The sequence below is a fragment of the Eschscholzia californica genome, unplaced genomic scaffold (assembly GCF_041429995.1).
Source record: "Eschscholzia californica isolate CP2 unplaced genomic scaffold, dmEscCali1.0.p SCAF_6, whole genome shotgun sequence".
In the NCBI taxonomy this organism is placed as follows: Eukaryota; Viridiplantae; Streptophyta; class Magnoliopsida; order Ranunculales; family Papaveraceae; genus Eschscholzia; species Eschscholzia californica.
The window spans coordinates 18,409,941-18,423,941 of NW_028238483.1; the positions used below are offsets into that span (position 1 = coordinate 18,409,941).

Sequence of the window (14,001 nt, forward strand, 5' to 3'; positions counted from 1 at the left end):
TTGTCGACTTCACCGACAATGATACTTAAGTTATCACTTATTCAACCTATTTTCCATACTTATTTTTTCTTTAGCAGACTCTTACAACGTATTCTCTCGAGTTATTCTACTACTTTTTGCCGACCTATGATTTATCTTCCTTCTCCTTCATTGAGATCGATTCTTTTTTCCGGTATAGATACTGGTAACCCTAGCCCTACGGCTACGACACTTTTCTCTGGAACTATTCTTTCCATTCACCCTACTTCGTGGATTATCGATAGTGGAGCTTCAAACCACGTTTGCTTTTCATTACAGTGTTTTAGTTCGTACGAACTTTCCCCTCCATCACTTTACGTTCAAATTCCTGATGAGAGCACCCTTCCCGTTAAACATATCGGTAAAGTAGTTTTTTCTGACTCTTTACATATCGAAAATGTTTATCATATTCCAAGTTTCAAGTTTAATTTGATTTCTGTACGACAGTTATGTAAATCTTTAAATTGTCTTGCGACTTTCTCACCTTCCCACTGCGTCTTTACGGAAGTTTTGACAACCCGCCTGATTGGACAGGCTGATGAGATTGGCGACCTCTATATTTTACGTCGTAACTCTAAAGCACTTACTCTACATAAGTCGCTTGACATTTGCCACCGCCGACTAGGATATCCAAGTTTGAATCGCCTCAAACACTTATCTCAACGATTTGATTTTATTTACTTCGACTACACGCATGACTGTACAATTTGCCCTATGGCTAAGCAATCCAAATTGCCTTTTCAGAAAAGTACAACAGTTAGTACTTTTCCTTTCCAGTTAGTTCATGCTGACATTTGGGGACCGTTTCCTGTTCCTTCGCTCACAAATAAGCGATATTTTCTCACCTTAGTTGATGACTATTCCAGATATACTTGGACATTTCTTATGCAGTCCAAGTCTGAGACTAAGAAATATTTAGAATATTTCTTCAATTTCACAATTAAACAGTATCAAAAGACTATTAAGTCTGTTTCTTCTGATTCGGCAACCAGCTCTACCTGCCCTATTTAGACTTTTCGTTCCGACAATGGAACTGAATTTCTCACTAAGGACTTACAGTCTTGGTTTCAGTCGAATGGTATTATCCACCAACGCAGTTGCGTTCATACTCCACAACAAAATGGGGTTGTTGAACGCAAACATAGACATTTGCTGGATGTCGCTCGTGCCTTGCGATTTCAAGCTAATCTCCCCCTCAATTTTTGGGGCGAATGTTTAAAAACGGCAACTTACTTAATTAATCAGATGCCAACTCCAATTTTATCACTTAAGTCACCTTATGAGATTTTATATGATACTCCACCAGACTACTCGACCCTCCTTGTCTTCGGGTGTCTGTGCTTTGCTCATAATTTTAAAGCTACTACTAAATTTGATATGCGAGCTAAACCAAGAATTTTTATCGGGTACCCTTATGGAAAAAAGGGTTACACCATTTATGACTTAGAGACTAAAACTCTCTATGACTCTCGAAATGTAACTTTTTTTGAAAACAAATTTTCTTTTGAGTCGATTACTGACGTTTCATCTGACTCACACATTTTTACTCCTTTGAATATTTTGGATGACCATGTGCCTTCTCCCGACACTTTTCAGACTCCGTCGCGACACAATATTTTTTCACCTCCACCTTTAGTCGAGTCTTCTCCCTCGCCTTCGATTGATTCTCCTCGTTTGCCTTTTATTGAGCCGACGCCTCCTATTTCAGGTAGGCCCCTGACTCCCTCTGATCCCAACAAGGATATACCTTCATCATCTCCTGTAGAGGTGCCTATAGCTTCTTCTGATAGTGCATCTTCTCCAGACTTTTCTGCTTCCACTTCTCCTCGGTCTTTTACCACCGGTGGCACTTCATCACTCGACTCTCCCGCCGAGGAATCTGATAATCCTAAACGACCCATTCGTGTTAGGAATCCGCCTGCTTATTTGGCTGACTATATTCTTTCTAGTTCAGAAACGACATCTTCGCGCACTCCTTATCCACTGGTTGACTATATCAGTTTCGACCGTTTTAGTAATTCTCATAAGGTTTTTCTAACTTCCGTCATCACCACAGAAGAACCAAAATCTTACAAAATCGCTTCTACTTCTCCAGAATGGCGTGAGGCGATGACTAAAGAGATTTCAGCTCTCGAGACTAATAATACTTGGTCTGACTTCCTTGCCACCTGGCAAGAAACCCATTGATTGTAAGTGGGTTTACAAAATTAAATATCGTTCGGATGGATCTATCGAACGTTATAAGGCACACCTCGTTGCCAAAGGATATACCCAGGTTGAAGGTGTCGACTATCATGATACATTTGCTCCAGTTGCCAAATTGGTAACTGTTCGAGTCCTTTTATCCCTTGCCTCTATCCAAGGATGGTCGTTGCATCAATTAGACGTCAATAATGCTTTCCTCCAAGGAGACTTGGAAGAAGAAGTCTATATGACCATTCCTCCATGTTTTAGCAGCAAAGATGACACTAGAGTTTGTCGTTTGAACAAATCATTATATGGTTTGAAACAGGCCTCTAGACAATGCAGGTTTGCTAAATTTTCATCCGGTTTAAAAGCTGAGGGTTTTTCTCAATCTTCGTCAGACCATTCTCTTTTCAGTTATTTTAATGGTTCGACTACTATCTATATTCTTGTCTACGTAGATGACATCATCATTACAGGCAATGACAACAAGGAAATTGACTTCCTTCGACAACGTCTCGAGAAACGATTTTCTCTTAAAAATCTCGGACGACTTCAATATTTTTTAGGCCTAGAAGTATCTAGGTCCCCTAAGGGTATTTTCCTCTGTCAACGGAAATACACTTTGGACATTATCCGTGATTCTGGACTTCTCGGAGCTAAACCGAGTTTATTTCCTATGGAACAACACTTGAAATTATTACCTACAGATGGTACACCTTTAGACGATCCCACTTCTTTTCGGCGTCACATTGGTCGACTTCTTTACGTCACTGTAACAAGGCCTGACATCGCCTTTTCAGTGAATTATTTAAGTCAATTTATGCAACATCCCCGTTCAACACATATGGATATTGCGACTCGAGTGCTAAGATACTTGAAGGGCACCCTCGATCATGGGATTTTTCTTTCGTCTTCTAGCTCTCTGACACTTTCGGGCTTTGCCGACTCTGATTGGGACAGCTGCCCCATTACACGTCGTTCCACCACCGGCTACTTCACAATGCTTGGTGCGAGTCCGTTGTCTTGAAAATCTAAGAAACAACCGACAGTTTCCCGATCATCTGCTGAGGCAGAATATCGTGTTCTTGCTTTCCTTACTGCCGAACTCCAATGGTTGAAATACCTATTTCAGGACCTTCAGTTTTCCATTCCAAAACCTTTTCAGGTATTCTGTGACAATAAGGCAGCTATGCATATCGCTGTTAATCCAGTTTTTCACGAACGAACAAAACACATCGAACTCGATTGCCACTTTGTTCGTGAGAAACTTGAAAGTGTTCTTATCCAGATATCTCATGTTCGCTCTGCAGATCAGGTAGCTGATATTTTCACAAAGCCTCTTGGTTCTGACCAATTCCATCGGTTGACTTCCAAGTTAGGCTTGACTCAGATTTCTTACCCAGCTCCAACTTGCGGGGGGGGGGGGGGGGGGGGGGGGGGGTAATGAAGTAACATTGGAAAGAAGATATTGGCGCAACAATCTTCCAAAATACTTAGATACTCTTTGTAATTAGGATTAGTATATTTCTATCTTTGTAGTTATATTTCCTATTCTTGTATTTCTAATTATGTTATTTTCTCTTCATGTAAAGTCTATATCTACACCTTCTCTAATCAATAAAGAACACCTTTTGATTCTGTAATACTTGTGTCACAATTCTTAATTTTACAGTTAAGCAATGAAAGCATGAAGATCACATATTTAACAAAAAACGATTTCATAGACTAACATACCATTCTTAATCGATTAACCCTCTCTATCCTTATAAAATGTGAGTGGCACAAGAATCATTTATAACTTAAAAACCAATTATAGATAACACAAATTTCTATATAATTAGATTGAGTCCCAAAATAGATAAATAATACTGAAAAAGTACGTTGAACTTCATTTACAAATTTTGAGCAAACTCTATCGTCTTTGTATTTGTCATCGACATCAATATTTCTTATAAAACCATCAACATCTGCATTTATCATATACTGACCAAGTTGAAAAAGCAAACTTTAGTATTCATATGCATTAAAGTTGCCCATTAACAACGCCTTTCTCATATACCTACTGATGTCAAAATTTGTCATTCCGCTATCATTCAGGATGAGAGACTAATTAATTGAATCTCGAACTTGCTCCTCACGGAGCCAGAGGCAAAATTACCAGCAAGGAACTCGACAACTTCTCTGACGCTCAAGCCCGTTAAAACGTTCTTGCAGTAAAAAGTAATGAATATTGAGCAATCCGAATGTAAAAATTGGACCTTTAATTGATGTTATAAGCTTCGGATACCGTAGTTGTGATTCTGATAGTTCGTTCTTTTGTTAAAGCGAGTTCATTACCTTTTTATAAGATTTTGTAGCCGACTGCATCGAGCAGCTGAGATGAGGTTGTTTTGATTCACCGTATTTGATTGGAATTACTCCCTCAGTCCCAAAATGAATGACCTATTTTGAGAACCCAACTTTTTAAGGGAACATCATTGATTAGAGTTTGACTTTCAAAAATAACATTGTTTTTTCAATTGTATCCTCATTAACTTTTTTAATTTACAATGAAAAAGTTGAAGTTACTTTTAATAAAGTTGTCATTGAATTTCTAGTAATGGGTATTATTGGAAGGAGCGAAAAGTTCTTTTCTTTATTTTTAGAAATATGACACTAAAATGAGACAACCCAAAATACAAATTAGGTCATTCAATTTGGGACGGAGGGAGTACTATTTTGTGGTCTTGAGATATTGGGCTTCCTCTTTGGGATTATCCCGTATAGTTGATGGATGCAAGTTCTGTTAATCGAGGATACTCGATAGTTAAGATAGATTGAATTTCTGATCTTGTAATTGCATGGGGAAAGTTTTCTCCCTGTGGGACTCTTGTATTCTAAGTTATCTGAATACTTAAGATCCTTGCCGATTGGATCTTAGATAGGATTCGTGACTAAGTCGGTAAACCATTAAGGACGATTCTACCCCTCATATTTTGATATTAAGGTATTGACCCCACTCATGCGAACCTTTCTTGTCTTTTCTGTAATCCAAGGGAAGACCTGGTTGTATTTGAGCTTGGGCAGAGGCGCCTAGGACATTCTTACCGACCCCCAAGTTCTAGGCTTAAGTGGTAGGTACTCTTTCGGATTCAACCTCACTGGTGACTTGATACGCGTTGACTCATTGGATTTTTGGTCTTTTCTTGACTTATTGACCGTAGTCAACTTATGACTATTTTTGACATCATCACGAATCCCGCCACTCCTTAGTCAAAAGTAGAGAAACTAAGGAGGAGAAGAACTTATAGTCTTTCCTTTGAATTCCACAAATAATTCGTATAGAAATTAAGATAATGCATAATGAATTGATATAAATTAATCTTTCAAGTTTAAGATATACCTGGTACAAGGTTGTAATTTCTTCTGTAATAAATTCTTCAAACATGAATAAATTATATTACTTATATTTTCTTAGTTGGTTGTTTGTCATTGATTATTCTCCCAGCTGAACGAATTCGTTTAGTAGCCATTTTAGCCGTCAACGACGCTTCATTTATGCCCTTTTGTTTTAACTTGATCTCGACGCGGCTCTTTTAAGCATGTAACTATCTTTTAATGAGACTTTACATTATCAGAACGTGGCATCTGATCGTTTCGATCACCGACTCAATCTTTCTTTGTAAATTCTCTAAAATTTAGAGGACCAGATGCATCCTTGCTATGGCTTTTCTTATTGTTCATGTCTTTCTTCCTCAAGTAAACTCCAGCCTGATTTTCGACGTGGCAGTCGACTCTGACCTTCAAGCTCGAAATCTACACACAGAGATGCAAGGTGTTCATGCATTATTAGAACTTTTCTCTTTGGTGACATGACCCATCCCAATGTTCTAGACGCAATTGTTCATGCTCGTCGGGTAATGCTTGTTTATGGGACACCAGCAGATGCAATTAATGAATACTTTCGACTTGGAAAGTCGACTACAATCGATTCACTACGAGAATTTGTATTCGCGATGGTCAATGTGTTTGGCCCTCATTACTTAAGGTCTCCTAATGAATCTGATATTGAAAGGCTTTTAGCACTTGTTGAAAAACAAGGATTTCCTGGAATGCTCGCGAGTATAGATTGTATGCATTGAGAGTGGAAAAATTTTTCGACCTCACAACACAGACTGTATACTGGCCATTGCCATAGTCCAACAATCATACTAGAAGTTGTTGCATCGTCGGATCTATGGATTTGGCATGCATTTTTTCGGTTGCCTGGATCATTGAATGACATCAATGTGTTGGAGCGTTCTCCGTTGTTCGATGCAATTGCCACAGGTAGGGCTTCAACTGTTAATTCTGAGATTAATGGTAATCATCATGATATGGGTTATTATCTCGCTGATGGGATATATCCACAATGGGGTTGTTTTGTTAAAAGCATACAAAATCCGTTATCTGTGCAAGAACAATATTTTACGAGACGTCAAGAACCGGTAAGAAAATATGTTGAATGAGCCTTTGGTGTATTGCAAGCTCGTTTTACTATTATCCGAGAACCGGCACGTATTTGGGATGTGGAAACACTAGGTTATATCATAAAGGCATGTACTATATTGCATAACATGATAATCGAAAATGAAGAACCTAATGCAACTAATGATTTTGATGGAAGTATTCTAGAAGAAGTTCGTGTTGGGCCAAATGTTGTCGAAAAAATGTTTGATCGTCTTGGCCGAGTTAAAAACAAAGATTTTCATACACAACTAAGGGTAGATCTTGTAGAGCACTTGTGGACTACTAAAGATCGCAACCACTAACGGAACTATTTTCGTTATTTTACTTATTTTTCTATATTTCGATTATGTGTTTGTGAGGGAGTTACTTTACTTTATTATGTATTTGGTTTTCAATCAATGAAGTGTTATTTTTAAAAAAAATACATTTAATAAAATTACATTAAAAATAAAACAATTTTCTACATTTAAAAAAAAAGGGGGGGGGGGGGGGGTTAAATGGTGTGAGGGACCCACCCCATTTAACCGGTTGGGAGTTCCCAACTAGCCGTTGAGAACTCCCAACGGTTAGATTTTGGGGCTGGGAGCCCAGCCCCGGGCCTCCCAGGTTGGGCGATGTGGCCTGGGGGCTGGGGCTCCCAAATTCAATTTGTAAGCCCCGGCCCCCTGTACACTGGTTTTGCTCTAAGGAGAGGCCACATGATGAGAGCGCCTTTAAAACTAATCTCCCTAAAATTTGTTCATTTATGGGGATTTCCTAACTAATGGGATTGGGGCGGCGTTTTTAAATCAGAGTCCGAGTTGGAGAAGTATCCCTGGAATTGTTGCTAAAGAGATTCTTGTAAATTAGAAATGTTGCTGATTGAGAAAGTTTTGTATAAACAGGAAACGGATTACCTCCTCAACAAGCAATTCATCTCCATAAATACCAACCACTTCACCATCTTAGCTATCTATCTGCTCAAACATCTCTTTCTCTCATCTCTCTCGTTCTCTAAAAACTAACTATGGGAATGGCCAATGTGATGAGTATCCTTTCTTGGTTTGTACTACTGTTAGCAGCAAGTGGGGTAATGGGCAGTGGTGTTGCTGGAAACACTAATGAACAAGGTAGAACTTCATGTATAACTTCAATTTTCAATTTTGGAGATGATTTATCTGATACCGGTAATTATGTCTTACAAAATCAAGAATTAAACGTAATTTCTGCATCTCCTCCTCGCCCTACTAACCTCACCTGGGATCAAGTTAATCAAAGTCCTAATGGTGTTGATCAAGACATGAGTTTCCTTCATGGTTATATTCGTCCCAACAGAACTTATGGAGATGTTCACTCTCTTCCTTATGGCATCACTTTCTTCAACAAACCCTCTGGACGTTTCTCTAATGGTCGCCTCATCATCGATTTCATAGCCGAATCTCTAGGTCTGCCATTCCTACCACCCTACTTGGCTGGAGATAAGTCTTTAAAGAACGGCGTAAACTTTGCCGTCATTGGAGCTACTGTTCTTGATGATGTCAACTCGTCATCGTTATCTGCTCCTTCAACTAAAAATTCACTTAGTGTTCAAATGGAGTGGTTCAAAACTCTACTCCCATCTTTGTGTTCTAACTTCGAAGACTGTCAACAATTTTTTGGGAGTTCATTGTTTCACGTAGGAGGAATTGGTACTTACGACTATATGTTAGACAAAGATAGTAGTGAACTCCATATCTATATGGTGCCTAGGGTGGTTAGCGAAATTACCAGTACCGTTAACGAATTAATATCTCTAGGAGCAACACAAGTAATGGTTGCAGGACTAATTCCAATTGGATGTCTTCCTAGAGCTCAAAATAACTATCCTCATGAGCATGTATATGATCGAAATGGGTGTATTTACGAATTGAACCAAGTTGTTCATAATCACAATGCTCTCCTCCAACTCACTATTCAACAACTTCGAGAGCTATATCCTCATGTCAACATAATCTACGCTGATTATGCTTCCGCATCGATGCGTTTCATCAACGCGCGACGTGATGAATTCGGATTTACAGAGAATAGAGATACACTTTCAGTAGTTTGTTGTGAAGCAAGAGGGTTGGACGCTTACCTCTATGAAGATAATGCCGAGACGTGCGAGACGAACAATGTCTGTAAGAACCCAGAGAGCTACATAATGTGGGACGAGACGCATATGACGGAAGCTGCTTATCAACTAATGGCTTCTAGTGTTATTTCAGGCAACTTTACCGTTCCATATTTTGACATGCCAGCTAGGAAGTGTTCTACGTCACATTGATAGTTTAATTTGATTTATGTAACTCAATTGTGCTTCGAATTATAAGAACTAGTAGTTTATATTTTATGTTAATGACCAAGATACTAATATATAACCAAGAAATTTTACTCATAAATTACAGTTTTGCTTCTTTTCCTACGTGTAAGTAATTTGGTTTGAAATGCATATGTTCATGTTTTCTCTAATCTGTGTGTTTACCTTCTTTTTAATTTACCTTTTCGGCTTCTCTGTTATTTACATTCTCTTTAACTTTGTTATATTCTTTTTTTTTTTTTTTTTTTGTTGAAAGAACTTTGTTATATTCATGGACTCTTATTGCTTCTTGTAATCTACTATGTTCCTCTATTTCTGACTTGTTATATATTTACCTTATTCTATTTTGAATACATAGTCCTACTCTTTCTTGTTGTATACTCTCTCTCCTGAAATTGATTTAGCTTCACAGATTCTTCTCTATACAAAAGTATGATAGATCGTTACTTATCCGTAAGTACAGTCGTACCAACACAAGAAAGTAGGCCCGAGAGGAAAGAGTTGAATGGAAACGTTCCAACGATTTCCATGTAAACGACATACGAAGTAAGCATATTAAGGGCATTATAGCAGAAAAGATATGCAACTCGCTTAAGGGCAGAAACAGAAGATATTGATATGCTAGCCATACCTTAGCCACCAAAAGCTTCAAAGAACGTAAGAATAGAAGAGAGAAGGAAACACAGTCCTGGTTCTCTTTTTCTCTAGTTTGATTAGCTAACCGTTATGCTTAGTTCATATGCACTCACTGGACTACAAAGTTCAATCCTATGCCTACGTAACAACTAACAAGGATAGTCTTCTTTTGTATTTCTTGTGTCAAATAGTATATGAGATTTTATACTCACCCAACTACAAAGATATAAAAAACATTTCCACATAATGACATATATCTAGTGGGAAAGGCCACTTCTTAGTATCTTGGGTGGAGTCAAACAAAAATTTTATTCATCCCTCCATTTTGGTCTCTCTTCCAGCCCTCCGACGATGTGGTGACATACCACTTTCATCCCTCCATTTTGATCCCTCCCCCAGCCTTCCGCTGATGTGGCGACATATCACTGAAGTATATTTTCTCTCCACTCTCTCTCTCTAATTGCTCCACACTCAAGTGATATGTCGTCATCGGCGGAGGGCTAGGGGAGGGACCAAAATGGAGGGATGAATAGAATTTCTCGGAGTCAAATGAGTGCTTGGGCATTTGTCGACACAAAATCCTGTTAGAATGTAGGACAATGACGAGTTTGAGACCCACGTAGATATTCAAACCGCCGGGTAGCCTCAGCGGGGGCTATAGCAAAGAACTCAGAGGGAGAATTTCTAGGTTTGAAGACTTCAACCTTTCAGGCGATATCACCTCTCCATAGTGAAATGATAGCCTTCTCATTAGGGTGAACTAGCTGAAGATTTAAGAGAAGGGAATTATATATTTGTGGGAGACTCCAATTCGATGGTCCAGATCTTGTCTGATACAGATGCATCGGTGTCGTGGCGATTATCTAGCGAGATTACTACTCTCCGTGGAAGGCTGTCAGAAAATCACGTCGATATTCAATTCTGCCCTAGGGACTCCAATTTTGGTGCCGATAACCTCGCCAGATCTGCCTATGACCTAGAGATATGAGTAGTGTACTAATCTAGCCCTTACTGTTCAATTTCGTTAACGTTCTGTCTTGCTTCTATTCCTTTTTATTCTCTGAGGGACAATGTAATAGACACTTTGTTTTCGTGTTTAATGCAAGGTTTCCTTTCTAAAAAAAATGACGAGTTTGAGACCGTGTTGGGTTTTTTTCTTGCCGTATTGATACTTCGGATTGCGATATGCGACAGATCGAGATGAAGAGGTCCGACGATCAAGGCGTCCAAGATATTTGAAGATATATTTTTTTATATTTCGTATATCTCTTGTAACTATTTAATATTAGATAGGTTATATTGTTCCTAATTTAGTTAGGAGAAACTAGGGAATCCTAAACCCTAATTTTTCTATAAATAAGAGAGAGTTCTAGGAATTAATCATTCGATTATATTAGTTTATATTCGGTTTTTTTTTTTTTGAAAGGCGATACATTAATTAAAAGAGTCTATTACAATAACCAATTAAGAAAAAAAAACACTACAATAAGTAAAGAAGTACAACAAAATAACAGAACTGAAGGAGTGCATAATAGAGCTTCGATTTGTAGCGCAGTCCTCATTCTGTAGCTTGCGTGTCTGGCAGCTCTTCTTGAGAATGTTGTGATTTCTGGTCTTGAGAATCCATCTGGTTGATTTAAAGATGAAACGTGTGCCAAACTTCCTGTAACACTTAAGATTGATTAAACATATATCTAAAGTTTCGAGAAGAAACGGGGATGTATGCAAGATGGAATCAAAAGATGATTCCGAGTTATCCCGCCAGTATTCTCCATATAAAGAGATCATATCCGATCGAATTCTACGACGTAGAAACAGGTTAGACACCTGGAAAATAGGATCGCCGTCATAGCTCGAGTATAAATACTCAGCTAATCCGACAAACGATCGCAATAAAATTGCGAAAAGGGGTGAAAGTGAATATGTTACGGAACTAGGATTCAGAGTTAAATCTATAAGATCATCAAGAACTAATGTAATCAACAAAAATTGAGTTGGAAGATAAACAACATAAACTGCTTGACAATGATGTAGATTAATGTGTGAAGATTTTCGACCGGGGTCGAAGGGAAAATTGAGATGAATGGTATTTAATTCTAGTCTGATTGATCGGCATAAGAGTCCATCTATTGGACGATTAGTGTTCCTAACCTGTTTGCGGTTCAAGATGGGTGAAACTAGAGTGGATATCCTATCAAACTAATCATAATTTGTTCGATAACATTGTATCATTATATGCCAAGGAAAAGAACTGTAATCAAAGTTGTCGTGAAGGTACAACCTGACTGATAAACAGACAGATTCGAGATCAGATTGAAAAATAGATGTACAAGGCTTTCTACCATGATTTTTGTTGTTCTTAGTTCTATCGAAGGAATGGCTAAAGAAAGGTGAAGTGAAACTAGAAAGTATATTTTCCCCATGGATGAAGCATACCATATGGCAGATTATCAGGATGAAAACAAGATGAACTCATGGTTAAGTGAGCATGCAGCAACGTGTGGAAAGTCGATATAATTATGTATAAATCCAAACTAGAGAATAAGGATAATTAGAGGAGTTTTGATATGCTTCCCTGTTCTGAATTCGGTTAATGTCTTGGCTGTGATCGAGCTTCACTAAACTGATTTCTCGACTGTTGTTGAAGAATAAAAACCGATTCTGGAGCTTGATGGTTTGGACCAGACTTCTGCAACTCTCTTTATTGGGCGATGAACTTTCTTATCCCTTTACCTTTTGGTTCACTATTAGTGGATCTTCTGATGTTTTCAAGTATTGCTCTAATCTACTTGCTAAGGAGAACGGAATGGGAAAAGATCCCGAAACTTCTTCAAGTTAAAATCGCTTAGTAGTGAAACCCTAGATCTGCTAGCTAAATTGATAGTGTGAGGGGATAAAATGCTGCTGATTTTTTATGACTTTTCTTTGCTTGATTTTGAGTTGGCTTTAAGTTGATAAATCAGGGGGATATTTGGGTGATTGTTATGGTTTGGTTGTGAAGATTTATTGTTTGCGTTTTGGGGTATAACTTGTTGTTTTTCGGAGTATAAGCTTTGAAATATGTGTTTGTGGGTGACGAGGAAGGGATTACTGATGGTGCATGTCGGATTTGATGGTTTATAGGATAAGTGGTTTAGAGAAGTTAATGGTAGAAGTGGGTTTAGGGTTAGTTTTGGGGAAGAAAGGAGAGGAGGAACTTTTCGTCTGCCTACGTCAAGCGGGAGCTTCTCTCTCCTAAAAAACCGATTAACTTCCTATTTGGCCCTCTTAGTTTATATTCAGTTATTGTAATGAATCACCACAATTATGGGTAATAAAGTATGTAGTCGTTGTGGCCTTATCCGGGGAAGTGGCGTGGCTGAGATTTCGGAGGCCCGGTGCGAAATTTTAACCCCACCCCTTCACAGTGAGAACGAAAAAAAAATCACATGCGACGTATTAGATAAATATTCAAACAATTTAGTTAAAAGGAATATTATTGTAACAAAAATATATTTATATAAAAGTATTAATGCATGCAATGATTATTTAATGCCAATAATAATATCTAAAATATATTTAATGTAGTTAAATATATCCAAGAACACACTTTAACTGAATGTTTAAAAGACACAATTATATGAATCAAAGAAGTATTGGTATACCCGAAAACTTGAAGTCAACAACAAAAACTAATATTTTTGCATAAGAAACTACTTGCATAAGAAAATAATTGGAAGATAAAAAAATATACATATGTAAAAAAAAAGGACGTATACCCCTAACTCAAAGACGGGTTCGACCTGTCTGGCTAGATATATTAGATAGCCTACCGATGAGAAACATATAAAAAAGGCTTACCCCTATATCTGGTCGTCTAATAAGTCTAGTTGATTAGAGAGATTAGAGAAGATCTCAGATATATAATTGTTAGATACAAAGTTTAGTCCTTAGTTAGTTTTAGATTTGTTACTTATAATATAAAAAAGGGTTAATTCCGTTTTAGCCCCCGATTTGTGACCAACTGGCCGTTTTGGCCCCGAATTGTGTCCGGCAGTTCGTTTTGGCCCCAAAAAATTCCTAAATGGCCCCAAATTTTTTCAACCTCCCAATTCTACCCCCATGGAAATTCTGTAATTATTTTTTTTTTCTTTTTCTTTGTCCACCTCATCTAACAATTACCACATCACTCTGTCCACCTCACCCTTCTTCTCCGGCGAAAAGTCGCCGGCCGGAATAAAAAATTCCGGCCGGCCACCTTTACAAAAAAAAAAAAAATCTTCATCTTCTTCATTTCTCTTTCTTCTTCATCTCCTTTTTTTCTCTCTCTTCTTCTTCTTTCTTTACCCCTCTCTCTCTCTAACCCCTCTCTCTCT

The 14,001-nt window shown here is 38.1% G+C and overlaps 2 protein-coding genes across 2 annotated transcripts; both read left to right on the forward strand.

Moving 5' to 3' along the window:
* The first annotated feature begins 6,056 nt into the window (after positions 1 to 6,056).
* LOC147532162 (uncharacterized) lies at positions 6,057 to 6,995 on the forward strand. Its single transcript, XM_086649910.1, has 3 exons — positions 6,057 to 6,315; positions 6,514 to 6,564; positions 6,712 to 6,995. The coding sequence occupies exons 1-3, from the start codon at positions 6,057 to 6,059 to the stop codon at positions 6,993 to 6,995; spliced, it is 594 nt and encodes a 197-aa protein (XP_086506036.1).
* A 672-nt stretch (positions 6,996 to 7,667) lies between these two features.
* Positions 7,668 to 8,977, forward strand: LOC147532163 (GDSL esterase/lipase At5g45910-like). Its single transcript, XM_086649911.1, has one exon. The coding sequence runs from the start codon at positions 7,700 to 7,702 to the stop codon at positions 8,975 to 8,977; it is 1,278 nt and encodes a 425-aa protein (XP_086506037.1). The 5' UTR covers positions 7,668 to 7,699.
* The last annotated feature ends 5,024 nt before the right edge of the window (positions 8,978 to 14,001 follow it).